Raw genomic sequence first — 19,895 nt, 5'->3', positions numbered from 1 at the left:
GCTGTCCAAATGACCCCCTGTGGGGGTTGGACTTATTCAAGCACTCCTTCCCCACTTCCTGCCTGCCCATACACTCTTGAGCCTAGGCAAAGATGCCTACTGGTTCCCACCAAAGGCAAAATGCACCCACAGACCTCCCCCTCCCAGAATGGTAGAAGAAGGGCTAACAAAGAACCATGCTAGTAATGGTGAAAAAAGAAGGGAGGCGCCAAGTTGGTACTTGGGTGCCCCTAGTGTGCACTACCAAGGCTATGGACCTAGCCTGCGCTATAAAGACACACACTAGTTGATGGAACACGTCCACTAGCCATGACTAGATGGTTGTTTCTAAACAGTCACAGGAGCAGAGAGAAGTGGGGTACAAGGTATCCCTTTGGCACTCCACTGAAGGTGTTGTGTGCCAATATCTGACTATAGTGTTTGGGAGTGACACTAAGCAGCCTTATTAACTGTAGTTAATTAAGGATATGGAAAAAGGATGCAGAAGGTGGACCCTAAGGGTCCACAGCAACACTGCCCATAAGGAGCTGAGTGCTACAGTAGTAAAACACAGATGCCTTGAAGAGCTATGTAGCGGACAGACTCCATAGTCAAGGTAAAATACAAAGGATAAAGTTCCAAAAGACAGAGCCCACAAAAATGAATGAGTGGAAAAAGGCTCCACTCGTTCAGGATTGAAAGAAAAAGGTCCAGAAGTCCAGCAAAACGTACTGGGGGTCTCACTACGACAGGGGGTGAAGCACAAAAATGCTAAATCTGCATAACAGTCAATGCCTGTTTTTTTAAATTTAGTCAGAAAAATAAGTGACAAAATTGCACCCAAGCACTAGATAGTGGTGCATGCACAGGTGTAAATTGGGGACAGATGTCAAGTTGCAAAATGTTTCATATGGTGAATAAAGTCAAAACAGCGAACTGTACTATTGTGAGGCATTCACTATTTGAGATTTACCCTCTTGCCTCAAGGGTATGCAGTAATACTGTTTACATGGACTTATTTTGTTGGTGGTCGATTTCGTTTGGTATTTGAAATACAGATTTCTCATAGTTTTAATGTATCGTATGAAATATTTTGTAAATACATTGAAGTGCTTCGCGCCTGCTGAAACCATAACATGGTTAAATTACTCCATTCACCTGTAACAAAGTAAATATCTCCCATTGTTTTTTGTTTTTGTTTTAGCTGGTGAAGTTGCCATGTCAAACAAACATAATCACAATTTTGGAATCGTATGTAAAGCATTTTGCAATTAATGCAGCATTTTCAGCGAACGAACGATTTCGAGACCATCAAACGACTTCAACTGTCAACATGAATCTTCATTACATTCCACCAGAAAAGAAGTATAAAGTTAATCATTTTTAGCTTGTTGTTCTTTTTGTGTTAACAGTTTATTTTGTAAGTGTTTATCTTGAGCAAAGTGCACCTTACATTTAAGAACAAGATAGTCGCCATATTTTTCTTGTTGAATTTTCTAACTTGCTGCTTTATATTTAACGTTAACCTGTTTTAGCTGCAGGAAATTGCACTTAAAATGTTTTGCCTGAAATGTGTCTTGATATTTGGTTGAAAACATTTGCTGTCCAATATAAGGGATATGTTGTGTTTTTTTTCTAGTGTTGAGTTGTGTAAAGAAATGGTGGATGGTCTAAGGATTACCTTCGACTTCACACTTCCATTAATTTTGCTGTATCCCTACGAGCAAGCCCAATTTAAGAAAGTGACCTCATCCAAGTTTTTTCTACCCATAAAAGAAAGCCCAGTTATTGCAAACAGGTGAGATTGTGTATTTACTCCTACATTTTCTTATCTTTTCCTACCTTGGCACACAATCCATCATTTTATATCCATATTCTTTAATTCCTATTGCTCCGTTGCTTTACTTAAAATAATATAACCCCACCAACCACATCTTCAGTGTACTTCTATTTTCTTGGAATGTTTTTTCTTTTTAAATTTTTTTTTTTAAAGAACTTACTGTGGTGAGGGGTTCCTGGAAGCCAATTTAAGAAAGATGCAATCCATTAACGCTTAAAGGGGAAGTTTGCTCAGAAATGTTATTTTCCCAGGTTTTTTTAAGCATACCTTAAAAGATCTAAAAAAAAATTCCTATGCCTCTTACGTTAGTTTTCCTCACATTTACACACGTGAAAACAACGGGTTGGGTGCTGCCATCTTGTGATAATCGTATCCGTTGATACATCGCCCAAGGTTCAAATACCCTTGCAGCAAGAATATAGATCGCTTACCTCTTTTTCACAATGCAAATGCACGTCTCATGTCACCGTCCTCTGTGCGCAGTCTGACGTGGCTCCATGGAAATGCCTAGACGCCTTATTCCACGAAATAAAAAAAAAAAAAACTTTCTGATCACACAACATTGGAGTTTTTTTCCTTCGTGTCAGTGTACTTCGCTTCAAGCCTCTGTGACTTGTTTCTGCTCTGTTCAGCTATCTTCCTAGTTCGATGCCTTATGAAAAGGTACTTCTCCAGCATGGGGGTCTGGCATGGAGAGTGGGTGAGATCCAGCCCCTGTCCTACGAGCAGCCTTACTTGACGAGACAGGGTGCTGCTGCAGACATACCCGTCCCCAAGGTTCCGTCGGAATTTAATCTCACCGAGCCCTTGGTGTTGCCTGTGTTTTTTCTGACGCCTTTGTCGCCGGCTAATAGGACTTTGCACTCGCTGCATGTGGCTTGAGCGCTGAAGTTGTGTGGCCCGCACAAAGTTTCTGGAAAACTTCTGAGCTTTTTTTTAACTTTGGTCCTGTGAACAATGGGAAGGCCTTGTTCAAGGCTTCATCTTCAGATGTCTCCGGCCAGACCCCATGCTGAAGAAGGAACAAGTTACTTACCTGTAACTATTGTACTCATGCGTCCTGTCCCCTTTCCTCCATACTGCATGGGGAGACGGAACCTTTTTCACCAGAAAAAACCTCCTTCCCCTTTAAATCTAGAGCGCGCGGGGGTGCGGCCCTCGGGGCATGGGCTCCCCTTACTCCGCCCACCAGTGCCACTCCTCGGTCCTCTTTTCCGCGTCAACTGGAACGGACCGCTTTCACAAGCGCTCCTTGGTGAGGCCTCCAGCCTTGTAATTCCACGTGCTCTTCCCTGGATAAGTATTTTCTTTTTATTTTGTTCTTGTCATTAATCGCATACATCTGTTCTCTGGTGCCATGCTCCTCCCCGGCACAGTTCGACGTCAGCAGGCTCCAGCAGGTGTTCAAAATGCAAGGGGCTCTTCCCTACATCTCACCCCCACGCTCTCCGCTGCCCTGGCCCTGACCACGGCTGGGAGTCCTGTACTGCGTGCAATTAACAGGTTAGCCCGGTGGACGGGGCTCTGCGGAAGCCGGAGGACTCCAAGTAATTCATCAGGACAAGTCCAGGCCCAAGGTAGGACCACTGTTTTCATCCGCACATAGAGCGGCAAGCACCTCTCAGGTTCTTGTATCAGTGCAGGTACTGAGGCTACTACAGCTACCGGCCATCAGGCCGAGGGGGGGGGGGTTGCCAGATCCTACCAGACACTGCAGTGAGGGGCTGCAAGGTTCTATTATCGGGTCTAACCAGAGGGGCTACGCCCTAGTACCGGACAGATGTCCAAGGGGGCGCCTGTACGCACCACGTACCTCACAAATGCGACTCCTCCGCCAGGAGATGTAGCAGCGGGAAGGACCTTTCAGGTCCTGATACCAGGGCAGGTACCAAGGCTGCTTGCTACAGCTCCAAGCCATCAGGCAAAGGGGTTGCAAGATCCTGCAGGCGACTGCGCTGGGGAGCTGCAAGTTTCAATTACTGGGTCTACACCCTAGGGGCTTTGCCCCAGTACCGGACAGATGTCCTAGGAGGGGCCTGTATGCACCACACACCGTGCAATGTTGTCTCCGTCCAGGATGCACAAGCATGGGAGGGACCTTCCAGGTCCCTGTACCAGTGCAGGTACCAAGGCTGCTACTACAGCTACCTGCCGCCAGGCTAGGGGTCGCAAGATCCTACAGGTGACTGAGCGGAGGGGCCGCAAGGTTTTTACTGGTGTATGGCCCGAAGGGCTACCCCCTAGTTCCACACAGATGTCTGAGGGGGCGCCTGTATGCAGCACTACCGCTGGCAGTCCACCTACAAGGCCCGGTCCTGAGGTGCAGGGTAGGCCTCAACCTCGACCACCAGGAGTCTTGGAAGAGGCTAGCCCAACACGGCAAGCACCACGACACAGGCATGTGGTACGCAGCTCGACAAAATGGCTGCCGGGCCAGATAAAATGGCGGCTCGTCCGACGCCATCCCCCTTTGGGGAACGAGTTTCCAGGTGGGATGTAGTATGTGGCCCACGACATACCCTTCATCGCAGCGCCAATTCTCCCCACAGACAGTAAGGCAGAGTGGGTTCAGGCCGCAACGCCCTCAGGGCTCTGCGCCCATGCCCGTGCCTCCAAGCGCTCCACTGGCCTGGAAAGACGGGTTTTCTTGAAAAGCCATCACCCTCCGGAACTTGCTCCCTCCGATTCTGTCGCTAGCATCCATAGCCACTGCACCCTTAGTTCCAGTGCCTCCGGCTCCCGTGTAGCTCCAGCTGCCCATGCCAGTACCCACAACACCAACTCCCATGCCAACGGTCTTGGCAGCTCCACGGCCTCCTTCTCAGCAGCCGGCTCGGGTCAGAACGTCACAGTTTGAACCCCATTTGGTGCAGCCTACCAACAGTCACCTTGATGCCAAGTTGAGGCAGTGGGAGCCCCTTCACCCCACCCCCTGGCTGTTGGCACTCACAGCCACTCCACACTCCTCAGCCTTCAAGGCAGGGCTGGCGGTGGCCAAAAATAGTTGCACAAAACATAATGGAGCCCTCTGTGGCACGCATTGACCCCACAGGCGGTGCTGTTTGCATCGCTACTGGCAGGAGTAGGACTACTGGGCTACGGGTGACCAAATTCAACCCGGAAGCCCAGAAATGCACACTGGACCTTCCCTTAGGGGACGGGGGGGGGGGCAACCTGTTCCGTTCCACTATGGATTAGGAACTTGATAAGAGGAGGAACAGTCCCCAGACTGCTGAACCCTTATCAATCTTCACTAAAGCCACCCCTAGGGCATATAGCCAGATGCGCGCCAATGCTGGCGCACGACGTTCGCGGACCCTTGGATCCTCCACGCAGTGTCCTCTGGCTACCGCCTACCGATCCCTCCTCTGCCTCTGCTCCCACAGATTCGGACAATAATTCTGTGGGTGGAAATTCACTTGCATGTAGAGAGGCAGGCAGTGGAGGAAGGCCCGGCCTCCCAGCGGGTCTGGTCGCCTGTTCATGGATTTTCGTCATACAATGGTTGCCCCAGCGCTTACAGACTACAGGAAAACCCTCAGACCCAATTTGACATCTGAGCAGAGGACCGCTCTCAAAAGCCCCACAGAAAATAAACAACTGGTCATAAAACCAGCAGATAAAGGTAGTGGGATAGTGGTCCAAAGCGTCAAGCAATACAAAGACATGGTGATGACAATACTTAATGAGGAAAGTAACTATAAAAAGCTAAAGAAAGACCCAGCAGGGGATATAAAGAAGATGATCCAGGATTCTATTAGCTATGCAGCGGAGCAAAACTGGATAACAGACAAGGAGGAAGACTTTTTAACCTCCTTGGAAGAGAGAACCCCTGCCTTTTATGCCCTTCCTAAGCTACATAAAAACAAACCGCTCCTTCCAGGAAGGCCCATTGTTTCCGGATGTGGATCCATCCTGGAACCTGTATGTAAATTCGACTTTTTTTTTATACCACTTAGCCAATCTACACCCACCTACCTCAAAGATACAATGGAGACCATAACTACTTTTGAAAACCAACCATTCAATCAAGATTATAAACAACTAGTCACCATGGACATTGTGAGCCTTTACACTAGTATTCCACAAGAAGCAGCAGTGGAATGCATTAGGCATCACTTAACTCACCACATGCAACAGAAGAAAGTACCCACCAATTTCCTAGTGGAACTTCTCGAACTAGCGCTAACGAACAACTTCTTCTTGTTTGAGGAAACCTTCTACATCCAAACCAGCAGGACTGCCATGGGGGCTGCATTTGCACTTAGCATGGCCATAATCTTCATGGCCGAATATGAACAGAACTATGTCCTTAACACCGAAAACCCCTTCAATGATAAAATATGCCTCTGCCGGATGTATATTGACGACCTCATCCTCATTTGGAAGAGTGACAAATCCCCCTGGACAACTTCCTCATCTGGATCAACAGACAATCTAAGGAAATAAAGTTTACAATAACAGACAGCAACACACATCAACTTTTTGGGTCTTAACAAACCTGTGACTGGCTCTCCCATGCACACCGTTTTCCAAAGAAACGGATAGGAATACAATCCTTCACTACAATAGTAACCATCCAAAGAACTTGAGGGATTATCTCCCCCGTATGGACAATTTCTACGGGTGCGCAGGAACTGCACTGAGATGGACCAATACCAAAAACGTGCTACCACTCTACAAGCTAAACTATTGGCAAGAGGGTATCACAAGAAATTCCTAGGCCGGACCAAAAAGAGGGCCAAGTATATGCCACAGGAATCTCTACTGACACCAGGACCCCGAACACTGAAAATGAAGACATTCTCACTTGTGTTTCCACCTTTGGACCTACAACCTCTAAATTGAAAGGGCTCATTAAAAAATGTTGGCCCTTGGTGCAACTTAGTCTACCTAAGGAGAAATTACCAAGAATGGCACTAAAACGTTTGAAGAACTTAAAAGATATGCTCACCAATGCAAGAATGAGTAAAAAGAACACCAGGTCTACAACCTGGAATATGAGGGAGATTAGGGGCCACCATCCCTGCGCAACCTGTACCTGCTGTAAATTCACACAAAAAAAAGTCTTCTTTCCTGATCGGGGACTGTTATGACCCGGTCTGGGTCATAGTGATATAATCAGGATACAGTTGCAGGTATGCTTAATGGTTGCTTTATTCAGGTTCTTCAGTTACAGGTACAAAATCAGGTCTCATCAAGTCCATAAGGAGATAGGAGGAAATCATGAGGGAAACCCACTGGCTCCCACCACCCAGGCTTCCTTAGATCAACTCCCTGGGTTAGAACCCATTCATACACAAACACTCCAAGATACCTCATACATTCCACAAATGACATCATCACATACATACAGCATTCAGTAAGAGAAACCATAAGAAAGGAAGGCTGATCCTAACACCTCCTTCCCTTATAAACCATAGAAGGGAAGGCTAATCCTAACTCACACCTCAAACACACCATGACCTGAAGCCGTCATCACACCTAACCATCACAAGGCCTCAAGCACAAATACTCTGCCAGTCACTCTAAAAGACCAAGAATATAACAGCTGGACAACCAGGCGTAACTAACAATCCAGTAACGGCACCCCACCATCTAAACAACAACAACTTCTGTCCTTCAAAAAATCACGCATCACCTTCCACCCGTCGCCGTCACCAGCCTGCCACGCTGGAGCACAGACCTGCCCCTCTGGGCTACTAACCAGCATGCCATACACAACCTGAGGAAAACAAACCACCTCCCGTCCACCACTGCCACTGGTAGACCTCAGGGCTGCCACACCTGAGCACAAACAGCCACCTATACGGGCTGGCACGAAGTCCGCTACACACCTACAAGGAACATGTCTAACCTACTACACCAGACCGTAGACTCATGGCAACTGAAGAGACAGGCGCCTCCAATCAAATAAAACACACTCACCTGACTCATCCTCAACCACTCAACATTCATAGCAACACTCACAACAGAGGCAACTGGTGGGGAACCAGTCAACCATACCACCGTACTTCCTCGATGTGTTGGCCAGACACCTCGAGCCCTCATAGCTACTAAAAACCACCAGGTAACCCCACTACCAAGAGGTTCTGTTGCCAAGCTCCCAGAACCACCCAGAAGGAACTCCTGGATGACCCCAGAAACAACACTTAAAGTAAAAACAAGAATAATGAATCACTCACCATCATGGCTCAGCACAAAACACTATACTGACTCCTCTGAGCCACACAAAACACTATACTGACTCCTCTGAGCCACACAATTCACTACCATGACTCCTCCGAGCCGCTTGACCAGATTACCACTGGTCACACAATTCACTACCATGACTCCGCAGAGCCCGCAGAGCCTCTTGACTAGCCACAACCAGTCAGTGCACGCACACGTCACACTGGTTACATGCACCCCATGCAACTTCTCACAGTCGTGTAACTTAATCACTCAAACAATCAAGCAACAACATCTTAGTTACAACGGAAGTAACTTGAGGGGTGTGGGCAGGGCCCTACCCACACTCCAAATCAAATCACGTGCTTAATAAATCAGATAACAATATAACATTTCAATAATGACATGCCTCTGAAACAACTGTAGAGACACCATCTAAAAGTTCATGCTGCCTTTTCATGTACAACTTTACAAGCTGCAAATCCTCAAGATGGTTAAAAACTAAAACAAGTCAGAAAGCATGAAATGAAAATGAATATCACCAAAAATGGAATCAGATCATGCTGCACACAACTCCATTCATCCCGTGTGTAAACATCGCTGTAAATATAACCCTGTAATAAAAACTTCTTGTAGCATTCTAAAAGTTTCTGTTGCCGCATTGCAACATAACCTTCCTGCAACTTCAAAAGGTTATACTAATGGCTTTTTAAATCAAGATGTTAACACTCCATCACTGCCTTGCCTTATATCATTCATCCATCCATCCATCCTTGCTGTTTCACCATGCATTTATGTACGAATTTATGTACCCATTAATCTTTGTTGTTTGAAATTTAGTACACAGACTGAACATATTTGCAAAATGCATAATGCCAAGATAAACAGCAGGCTAATGTGAACAACCCATGTCCATTTTTTTTTTTTCTTACATTCAATGCAATGGTTGCTTTAAATTCTCTATCTCAGCGCAGCCATGCTCACTATTTTCTGCAGCTCCGTGCTTGACCTACATAAAATACGAAAAACTATGAATACACGCACATATATTGCGCGCCATACCAATGAAGCTGGCACTGAGACACGAGTCACACACTATCAAAAAACAAAAACCAGCGCTATGAAAACTTCAAACGCTGCGTGTGAAATGAAAACTTTTCCTCTTCTTCTTTCTTCTTCATGGACACATCCATCACAATACCGAAGCCTGAGCAGTGTAAACACAGGATATTCCGCAGTCCAATGACATCATCAGTGCCACTACGAGCTCAGGAGCACCCGGACCTCTCCGGCCAACTGTCACTTCAGCTAACTGAGGTCATTGCCCAAAGCGGCGCTGCACAACACCCATTGTGAAGCACTCCCAATGCTTCACTCGAAAATCATAATGACAGAATTCCTTCTATCAGCTGGAGTAGTGTAGCTCAGGCGACCCCTGGGACTTCACATATATGGCGAGCCAACAACTCACTCTAGATTAGTCTTTGGGCACATCGAGAACCTCGATGAGGTCCTCTCTTTCTCAGACCATACCATGTTAAAGCACATCCATGAATGCATAGGCGAGCTGCCTCACAGAACTGTCTCTCTGGATTCTCTCTGGGTGTCACCTTGTTGCCCCTGCGTGCCTCAGCAGGCAGCCTTCTGTACCCCGCACGGGGTCCTTCGCCTTGCTCCTCCCAGTGCACCAACAGTTCCTCAGCCCTGGATGCCTGTCCTTGCGCCTACCAAGGCACTGTCACTTTCTCAGCCCTGGGTGGTGGGACTCTTCCTGGACCATGGGGGGCAGTGGGTTCCCTCTCCTTGTACAGTCTCTCACTTGAGCTTCGCTCCTGCTCTGCACCCCCCGCAGCAGTATCTCCTTACTCCTTATCCTGGACCACTCCTTACACACCACACACACAGGTACCTGTTGCCTTGTAGCCTTCAGGGTCCATCCAACCAGTCCTGTTGGAGACCAGTCCTCGTCGCCAATTGTTATGACCCGGTCTGGGTCATAGTGATATAATCAGGATACAGTTGCAGGTATGCTTAATGGTTGCTTTATTCAGGTTCTTCAGTTACAGGTACAAAATCAGGTCTCATCAAGTCCATAAGGAGATAGGAGGAAATCATGAGGGAAACCCACTGGCTCCCACCACCCAGGCTTCCTTAGATCAACTCCCTGGGTTAGAACCCATTCATACACAAACACTCCAAGATACCTCATACATTCCACAAATGACATCATCACATACATACAGCATTCAGTAAGAGAAACCATAAGAAAGGAAGGCTGATCCTAACAGGGACAAAGACTGGCAACTATTGCATTTCTCAAATTGCAAAACAACTAACACGGTTTATGTCATTGAGTGTCCCTGTGGGTTGAGATATGTGGGCCAAACTAAAAGACAGACCCATAAAAGAATTGGAGAGCACAGATCAAGAATCGGGTGCAAAACCCATAATGCTCCCCTAGTATCACCATTCATGGAATTTTAACACGGCCCGATGCGCTTACTTGGTGGGTGGTTGACGTAGTACCTTCAACTTCTAACGCCACCAGCGCGCTCAAACATAAGGAGGCATGGTGGGTGTTCAAGCTCCATGCTATAGTTAATGGCCTGAATGAGGAGGAACGCATTAGATGTTAATGATTTCTATCAGCCCTATGGGGCTTAGCACCCCCAGCAATATATACCTTGCACTACCATGCCTGCACCTATGTAGTCCTATAGGACCCTTGCGGGCTCATATTGCTCACTAACCGACAAACATCCATGCATACACATCCTCGCTCATAGAACTTGGTGAGCCTCCTGATCCGACTCCTTCCCAGTATGCCAGGGAGACGGAGTAATCATCTGGGACCATAGGACCTCATTCTACTATTACACCATACTACTGGCCCCTCATAGCCCAACATATCTTACTTACCTAAGGAGACACTTCACTGTGTTCGGCGAATCTCCTTAAGCTGGAGTGTACTATCGTAGATTGCCCCAACTACGGGACGCGGGTACTGTGAGCATGCACACCTCAGGAACACTACCAGTTAGGATGCATGCACCCGGACCGTCTCTATACAGCTCGCCATTCAATAGCCGCGTCTGCCCCGTCACCACGTCTAGCTACAGAGCTCAGCCGCCACCCGACTGCACTGCCCTGACTAGGTAAGTCGAGACCTTGGCGGCAAGCCGGGATATGCTTACTGAATGCAAACTGTAATCCCTGAACTTCCTTACCTCGCACTAACGCACAAATCCTTTCCATAGGATACCAAACTTGTATTATTGGCAGCGCCATGCAGTCTGTGCTCGCCCTTGCATGAGAACTTTGGAAGCAAGCTTTCTCTCCCACCCGTGACGCCTGACCTTGAATAGACAAGCTGTTGACAGACGTGCATCATAACAGCACAAGGTAATTCTTCTAGCACTTGTGCCTTACTCCACACTGTATATGAATAAGGCACCCAGGCAATCATGCTAACCCATTCCCCTGCATGTCTCCTCACAGCACACAGACTGCGGCATGGGGAGCTTTAGGACTCAGCACTGAAGCCTCAATAAGAAATATAGGCAGAGAGACTCGACAATCCTATTTGAAGGTTAGTACCTTATTAGCCTGTGCGTCGTAAATGTAATTTCTAGGTGACATATGAATCAACTCTTCCCCCCCACACCCGTTTATTTTTAATGTCATATTACTACATTTTTATGCTAAAACACACACTACCTAACTAATGTTAGCCCCTTTGTATTTGTTCCACCTTCAAGGAGACCTAACCCAGTCCTCAGAAGAAGGCCCAACAACTCATATGCCGAAACGTCCAGGGACCCGACACCATCTGTGTACAGACTGTCCCCTGTCTTTGAACTTTTGATTAAGATCCAGACATAGACCTATTATTGGGTCCCCCTTTTTGTGTCTGGCATGGCAACTATATGTATATAGTTTGCTTCAAATGTGATCCTGATTTGATTGTATATGAATAATGTATTCACAAGTCACGGGAGGTGATGGTGTAACACAAACATTGACACACTGTCAAGCTGTGGGACCTTGCCGCCAAGATCCCTGTCTGTAAAACTATGATAATGAAATGCAATAATTTCATCATTAGCAAATGAAAAAAAAAGAAAAAACAAAATAACAGCTAATTAATAAAGGCAGGCTCAGTTTTTACGAATTGTGTTTTTGCTTGCAAATGAGTGCATGGTACACTTTTTTCTAATTAATAGGGATGTACAAAAAAATGACATCACAATACTGTTTGTTCTATTGAAACACAAACAACTAGAATATAAGGGTAGGATGGCCCCCCTGTGCTACTGTTGTCTAAACCCGTAGTCATGCATGTCCCTTTCTAGGGCTGTCCCTCCTGTTGCTACCTTCACGCATAAATCGGCAGCCACATCGGTCCTTTCTTAGGTCAGGATCATGGGCTTCCATTTCCTATGCAAGTTTCTACCCTTTGGCCTCAATCCGGCCCCCAGGGTCTGTACAGGACGGATGGATGCGTGGCAGCCCCACTTGGGGCCCTGGGTCACCACGCCGATCGATACCTAGACTGGCTCACCAGGGCAATGTCTCCGGAGGAAGTCCTCCACACCGCCTCTGCCCTTATGCTCCGACTACACGAGTTGGGATTTCCCATCAATCTGAAGAATTCACAGCTGGAGCCCATGCACTCTAACGTTCCTAGGCCTCATCCGGGATACAAGCTCCAAGTGAATTTTCCCCTCCGAGGACCAGATCACGGCCATCAGAGGTCCATGGGGCATTTTCTTAGTAGAACAGTAACCTTGGTATGGTGGTACCAATGCCTAAATTGCAGTTACACTGCGCAGCCTGCTGGAGTCAGGAGAAGAGTTCCCAGGTGGAGCTGGTCAGCATTCTACTGCATCTCTGTCACAACCTAGTCTGGTGGAGCACGGACAGCAATTTACGGATAGGCAGGCCCCTTCATCAGCCAGCTCAGCTGGTTACCATCCCCACTGACTCATTCCAGCGTGATGGGAAGCTACCTTGTACAGGGACAGGGTCCACAGAGGGTTCTGTCAGGAGCAGGCGGCCCTCATCAACTGGCTCGAGTTGGTGGTCATCTGGCACGCCCTCAAAGCCTATTTAGCGGCAATCGAGCCTACCGGAACTCGGAGGACGTTTACTCTCTTTCCCCCAATTCAGTGGTTTAAGACATTTGACGGGCCTCTACAGGCTCTACCCTCACATCAAGAAGCCATACCTCGTGTGGGACCTCAGCATAATGTTGGGAGCCTTGGTGCATAAACCCTTTGGGCCAATGGCGTCCGCGGATTAAGACAGCCCTCTTGCTGGGTCCGATGGCACCCTAGCCATACACTACCTTTCACCGGACAGAGTGGTCCTCAGAATGCATCCCGCATACTTACCTGGGGTAGTCTCTGCGTTCCATCTAAATGAGGAGATAGTACTCCCTACTTTCTTCGCTGACCCTAAGCACCATGCTCAAAGTTCTGCACTGTCTTCATGCTAGACGAGTGCCAAAGTTCTATCTGCACAGGACCAAGAGCTTCTGCAAGTCTGGGGCTCTATCTATATCCCTCGGAAGGTCGGGCCAGGATATCAGGCTTCCAAGGCCTCCATAGCAAGGTGGATGGTGGCCTCCTAAAGAAGGCCTAGGAGGGGCAACACAAGCCGCCTCCGGCAAACCTGCATGCCCATGTATTCAGAGCTAAGGCCACGGCGGTAGTCTTCCTGAGACATGTACCATGGCAGGTCATTAGCAGGGCGGCCACTGATGCCACCCACTCTGCTTTTTGCAAGCACTACTGTTGGGATGCTGGATGGCAGGCAGCAATAAGGAACTTCTTTTCTTAAGGAAGGTCACCTATCCACCGTGGGGCTACATTCCTTTGTAATCACCCATGCAATATGGAGGAAAGGGACGTAAGAGTAATTACAAGTTACTCACCATGGTGACTAACATACTCTTAGTCCATAGTCCCCTTTCCTCCATACATCCCACCATCCTCCCCCCTAATAAAACGGGTGTCAATTAGGCAATTGTAATATTGTCGACGTCTCAATGGGGACTGAGGAGTAGCGCCGTTGGTGGAGTCGATGGAGCCAATGCTCCCAGGGCCGTACCCCCGCGCACCTCTAGATTTAAAGGGGAATACGTTTTTTTCTGGTGAAAAGGGTTCTGTCTCCCGTCCCTAGCGAGGGACACCCATGCAGTATGGAGGAAAGGGGACTATGGACTAGGAGTACGTTAGTCACTACGGTGAGTAACTTGTAATTTCTCCAGCATGGGTCTGACATGGATTCACTTGCAAACCCGCCCTCCTACCCCTCTGCAGCTCTTATTGGTCATACTTCTACTTTTTACGTGCTACCAAATCTGAAGATGGCTGCCAGAGGAGGGGCTTAGGGAGAGAGCAGTCATTGGCTGGTGGCAGTATGACCCAAAGTGCAGTGATTGGTTCAGAGAAGAAATACAGTTTGTAAGTGGAAGTGAAACTGTTTTTTTCTTTTACCGAGGATTCCCGGCCTGACGGGGAATATTCATGAGCATGTGAATCCATGCCAGACCCATGCCGGAGAACAATAGTTACAGGTAAGCTACTTGTTCCTTCATGCATGTCATTGTAACATTTTATTTCTCAAGCAACAATCTGGTGATATTTTAAATGCTTGGGCTAAAACAATTGTAAATGCCAGTCAAGAATATTTCATATTGTCTGACAACACGTAAAAGGCATAGTGGGATAATAGTTGTAATGGCTCTGTTTGACCTTTTTTGTAGAAATCAAGAAGAAGTGTCCCCAAGTCCACCTCTTTTGAATCCACCTACACCTCAGTCGACGGATAGCCAACCAACAACTGGAGAATCACACACACCTAAAAAGCGAAGAACTGAACCAGATATTTTACTGTCTTTGCGACGTTCTACTCGTTACTCTACTTGTGACATGCAATCAGAAAGTAGTGCTTCACCACAATCTAAGCGACGATATCTTGAAACGCCTTCAATGCCAAAGTTATTTCTACATTTGGATAAAAGTAAGGTTATATTTTTTTGAGTGCGTGTATGTTGCTTTCATTTTTCCTTGTACACGTTTCACCACAACTTGATTGTCTGCACTTGAAATTATGCCATGTTGTAGCTAAAGTCTTTATAAAAAATAGTGGATTGCAGCTTTTAGTATCAAAGAAAACGTTTGATGAATAGGGCATCTTGCCCTTGGGCTAGTCCCATGTGCCCTTCTCGCAGGTTCCTTCCCCATCTGCATTATCCAAATGTTCCTTCATGACTAACACGACATCCCGTTGATGCAAATCTGTCAAACATTTCGGCATATGGCAATAGGGAAAACTCCCCTTGCCTCAATATATCTTTCTTTGCCTCCTTCAGAAAGTGGTAAAGGGCCTACCTTTTCAGGGATTTGCTTTGCATATGAGCAGGGGTGATGCTAGGTCTGAAAAAGATCTGGGGCTATGCGAATGTTGGCACTCTGGGCTATCTAGCCTTTGGATTGCAGACCCTGAGCTTCTATATGGGGCTACAACCAAACGACCCAGAGCTATAGCCCCCTCGGCCGCCCCACCCCAGCAACGCCTCTACACTTGAGCGAAAGGCTGGTTGAGTTTTCTCTGTTCGGTATCTTAAATCGCATCAAGTCTCTATCGCCTCTCTATTCTCTGCCGTCTGGTGTCCCTCCTTCCAGCCATGATGGGGTATGCTTGCAGAGAAAGGAATGTCCGGAAGCATTTTTCAAAGATGTGCTATCACTTTGCAGCTTTTAGAATGGTCTCTGTACTCTGTGTCCCTTTGTACATGGACCTTGCACCTTATAAATAGTGTCCAACCATCACCCTTCGTTCAGTTTTTCTGGTTTCTCTTGCATATCCTGAAGCTTTTCATGGCTGTCTTCCCTCTCCCCCTTTTTCTCAGCTCTGGTGTCTTGTCACCACTTTTGACACTTTTATTTTGTTTCTCAAGTCTTTTTTTCTAATTATCGTGAAAAAAATAATTGTGTTGAACCGGAAATAATTGTGTTGAACAGGAGGCTCTGGGAACTTTTTCCAACTCTGTTGCACATAAGCCATACACATCATATTCAAGCAAACTCTTGGTTGTGGCAGAAGGATTTTCTGTGGCTGACCCTTAGTGAACCTGTAGCAGTTTAGCTTATTGGTGTTTAACGACAAAGCAACAGCTCCTGTCGAAGAATGGACCTGTACCTGAGACATCTCATGCATGAAAGGTTGTAAACTGGCAGACAAAGGTAAGCAGAGTTTGATACTGGGTTCAATTCCGTTTTCAACAGCATCTTCCAGTGCCTTTATGAATGTTGCTACCTCACCCCATAGTCTTAATCCACCCAATTTTGGGGAAACCAACCCGTGACTAGGGGTGTCACGGTATTTGTTTTATGACAGTACGATAACCTTCTTGCCAAATGACGGTATATCATGGTTATCACGGTATAGCAGGTGGAGTTAACTGATCTTAACAAATATTTTCTAAAAAGTCATAAATTGACAGATGTATCATCACAAACAAAACCAGGCACCCAGGGCCAGAATTGGGCTTTTCAACATACTTTCCACTGAAATGCCTTGCTTCCACCAAACACAAACACACGAGTGGAGTGGAGTGGAGTGGAGGCCTGCAACTGCCAACGCAAACTGAATAGCTTTTCTTAAGTGGTCATTTAGGCTTTTTGCTTCCCCACTGGCTACTGGTGAAGATGAACATGTTGCCATCTTGATAACCTGCATGCCACAGATCAATGGACACACACACGGACACACACACACACGGACACACACACACACGGACACACACACACGGACACGGACACACACACGGACACACACACGGACACACACACGGACACACACACGGACACACACACGGACACACACACACGGACACACACACACGGACACACACACACACACGGACACACACACACGGACACACACACACACACACGGACACACACACACACACGGAGACACACACACACACACTTTCGTTTACCCTTTCCCTTTCGTCTACTTGCAGGCCAAAAGGTGTTCAGTAATCACTGACATGTTACCCTTTGGTATGGCAGCAGGGAATACCCACAGAGATGAGTGAATTTCGCAGTGTGACTTATATGTAAATTCAATGATCGAACCAGGGAAATCCCCCATCGCCATATGTTTAGAGAACATTATCCATTATAAATATATAAACCCCAAAGCCGCCACCCCAAAGTAAACCCTTTTCCTTCTTGGCACTGTATCTATTCTTCCTATTGCTAACATATTGATTTTGTGTAAGGCACGTGTGGTTTATGGAATGGCATTAAAAACTGCTCCAACTGAAACTACTTGGCAGAGGCACATCCAACAGTGCAAAACCAAGACTGCGCAGCAATTGCTTACTGCAGCCTTTCCAAATCAGATTGAAAAGCACACTTAACGGTATAAACAATGTGACGGTTATTATTGTTCAATTAAGTGTTTCACGGTTACCCACTCAATCATTTCACTCGCTATTGTCCGGTCTGTCTTTGTCTGCAGACCTCCTCCTCAGCCAATGTTGCCTGACACTCACAACGTTTGTTAATTCATCATGTGTGGACACTGGTCTTTGTTTACTTATTTTCGCTCCACCTGTAGTATCTTCATTGCTATACGTAGGGGCACATATGTGGGGTTAGTGTATCCTGCCACTACATTTCATTCTCGTAATGGGTATAATCCCTGTGCTTCAGGGGATGGATTGCTACTCTGGGAAGGCAGACGAGACGCAGTGGATGCTGTTTCCCACTTGTCCTGATTAAACATCCATTCTTTTATGGGCAGTTCCTCAGCCTCCTCTCCATACACTTTCAACAATTTCAAAATAGCTAGTCTATTCTGTAACTGTTTTCCTTTGTATGCGGTGTGTAAGTATGTCATCATGTGTTGCAGCACTGATTTCAAATGAGTGTCTTCTTGCGGCCAAGGTATAAACATTTTGTTTTTGCTCACATCTCAGCAATAAAATGGAATTCATGTTAACCATACTGACTAAACACAACACTGCAAACCTTTAAAAAAATAAAAGAAAATAATTCAAACTGACCACCAACCTCTGAGATGGTTAATGCAGATGAAGGGCGAAAATCCAAAATTGCTCAAGTTGCCCATTAGCCTTCAGGGCTTTGACTTCACCGTAGAGCATCTGTCAGGGACCCAACATAAGAATGCTGATGGTCTCTCCAGAAAGTATGACGCACCACTAGAACCAGAGATCCATCCAGGAGTGGATTAGATCCCCCTGTCCCTGAGTCTTGGGGTCTCGGGTGTGCGGGTGTTTGGGCTCTCCTTTTTACATTCTTTTATTTTCCTTAAGAACTACAGTTCTCGAGGATAGAGGGATACTTGATCTCCAGCATGGATTCACATGTTCATGAATGTTCCCCATCGTTAGGCCGGGAATCCTTGGTAAAAGAAAAAACAGTTGCACTTTCACTTACTGTATTTCTCCTCTAAACCAATCACTGCACTCTGGATCATACTGCCCCCAGCCAATGACTGCCCGCTCCCTAAGCCCCTTTTCTGGCAGCCATCTTCAGATTTTTACTGCACGTTCAAGTGCTGGGAGTCCTTGAGTTTCGCTCTGAGCTTTTCTACGTTTTCGCACTTTTTTTGAGAAAAAGTCCAGTTTTTGTCACACAGAGCCTGTGCACTCATTATCTCCATCGGTTGACAAGTGGGATCCATTTGTCAGTGAAGTTCAATGCCCCTCAAGGGCGAAGATCGTAGAGGTTCGTCAATTTCCAGAAGGCCATCGGGCCTACTCTGCACTCCGGACCATGTCGGAAGAGGGGCGTAGCTCCCTTTTCAAGCTCTGCTCCAGCTGTGGACTGCGGAACGTGTTTGTGGAAGACCAACACTTTCAGTACCTCTACTGACTCCATCCAGACCACAGAGAAGGGGATTGCGAGATCTGCCTCAGGTTCACCAAGAGAAACATGAAGGATTGGCACAGTAGACTGTCGGCGTGGCTCAGCGCCAAGGCCTCTCCTCCGTGCCCCAAGCATTGGGATGCCTCGCCCAGGACCAGCCGGTCCGAGGAGCGGGCAAGTCCTTTGAGGGCTCCCCATCTGTGGGGGCCCAAGACAATGCCAAGCACTGCAAGTCTCTGTCCGTCGGGGTTGCCGCGCAAGTGGTTCCCGCGATGCGCAGGGCGCAATCTGCCTTCGTCTCCAGCATGGGGGTCTGGGAAAGATTCACATGCTCATGGATATTCCCAGTCAGGCTTGGAATCCTCGGTAAAGGAAAAAAATCTGTTTTCTTTCTGAACTGTCTTTCTTCTAACAACTAATCACTGGTCTCTGGGTCATACTGCCCCCAGCCAATGACTGCCCTCTACTTAAGACCCTCCACTGGCAGCCATCTTCAGATTTTTCCGCACGTTTTGGGAGTCCTCGTGCTATTACTGCGTTTTGTGATTTTTCTAAGAGTTTACCCTATATTTTTTTTTCCCGGTCTTACGAGCCTCAAGCTCCATCGATCCATCATCCGACTAACGGGGATCCGTTTTTTTGAGCTTTCTACACCGCTCAAGGGTGATTTTTCATCGAATTCCCTTCTTGGAGGATTCCAGAAGATTCTTTGAGGCCTACCCCGCATGGACAATTTCTGAAGACAAAGGAGACTCGACGCCTCTGTTTATGCCCTGGATGTTGACTACAGAACCTTTTCCTGGACGATGGTCACTCTCTGTTCCTTTACTGCTTACATTCCAACCAAACGCACGTGGAGGAGATCTGTGCGTTCTGCAAGGATATGGTGCCCTGCACCATTAAGGACTGTCGCAAGCGGCTCTCCGAGTGGCTTCGGACGAATATCCCGGTTGCGGGTGAGCCCCGAGCCTCACCCAGCAAGAAGAAATCCT

At 47.1% G+C, this 19,895-nt stretch overlaps 1 protein-coding gene across 1 annotated transcript in view; it reads left to right on the top strand.

Annotated features, from left to right (window-relative positions):
* MSL3 (MSL complex subunit 3) overlaps positions 1-19,895 on the top strand; it is a 263,983-nt gene that overhangs the window by 137,447 nt on the left and 106,641 nt on the right. Inside the window, exons 7-9 of the mRNA XM_069640759.1 lie at positions 1,184-1,344; positions 1,619-1,777; positions 14,760-15,016. Of these exons, the coding sequence (XP_069496860.1) occupies positions 1,184-1,344; positions 1,619-1,777; positions 14,760-15,016 (577 nt within the window). The remainder of the gene's footprint in view (positions 1-1,183; positions 1,345-1,618; positions 1,778-14,759; positions 15,017-19,895) is intronic.

The sequence above is a fragment of the Ambystoma mexicanum genome, chromosome 7q (assembly GCF_040938575.1).
Source record: "Ambystoma mexicanum isolate Mex_15411 chromosome 7q, UKY_AmexF1_1, whole genome shotgun sequence".
Classification (NCBI taxonomy): domain Eukaryota; kingdom Metazoa; phylum Chordata; class Amphibia; order Caudata; family Ambystomatidae; genus Ambystoma; species Ambystoma mexicanum.
Note: the sequence above shows the minus strand (reverse complement) of the source record. Positions and strands in the feature narration are given on the sequence as shown.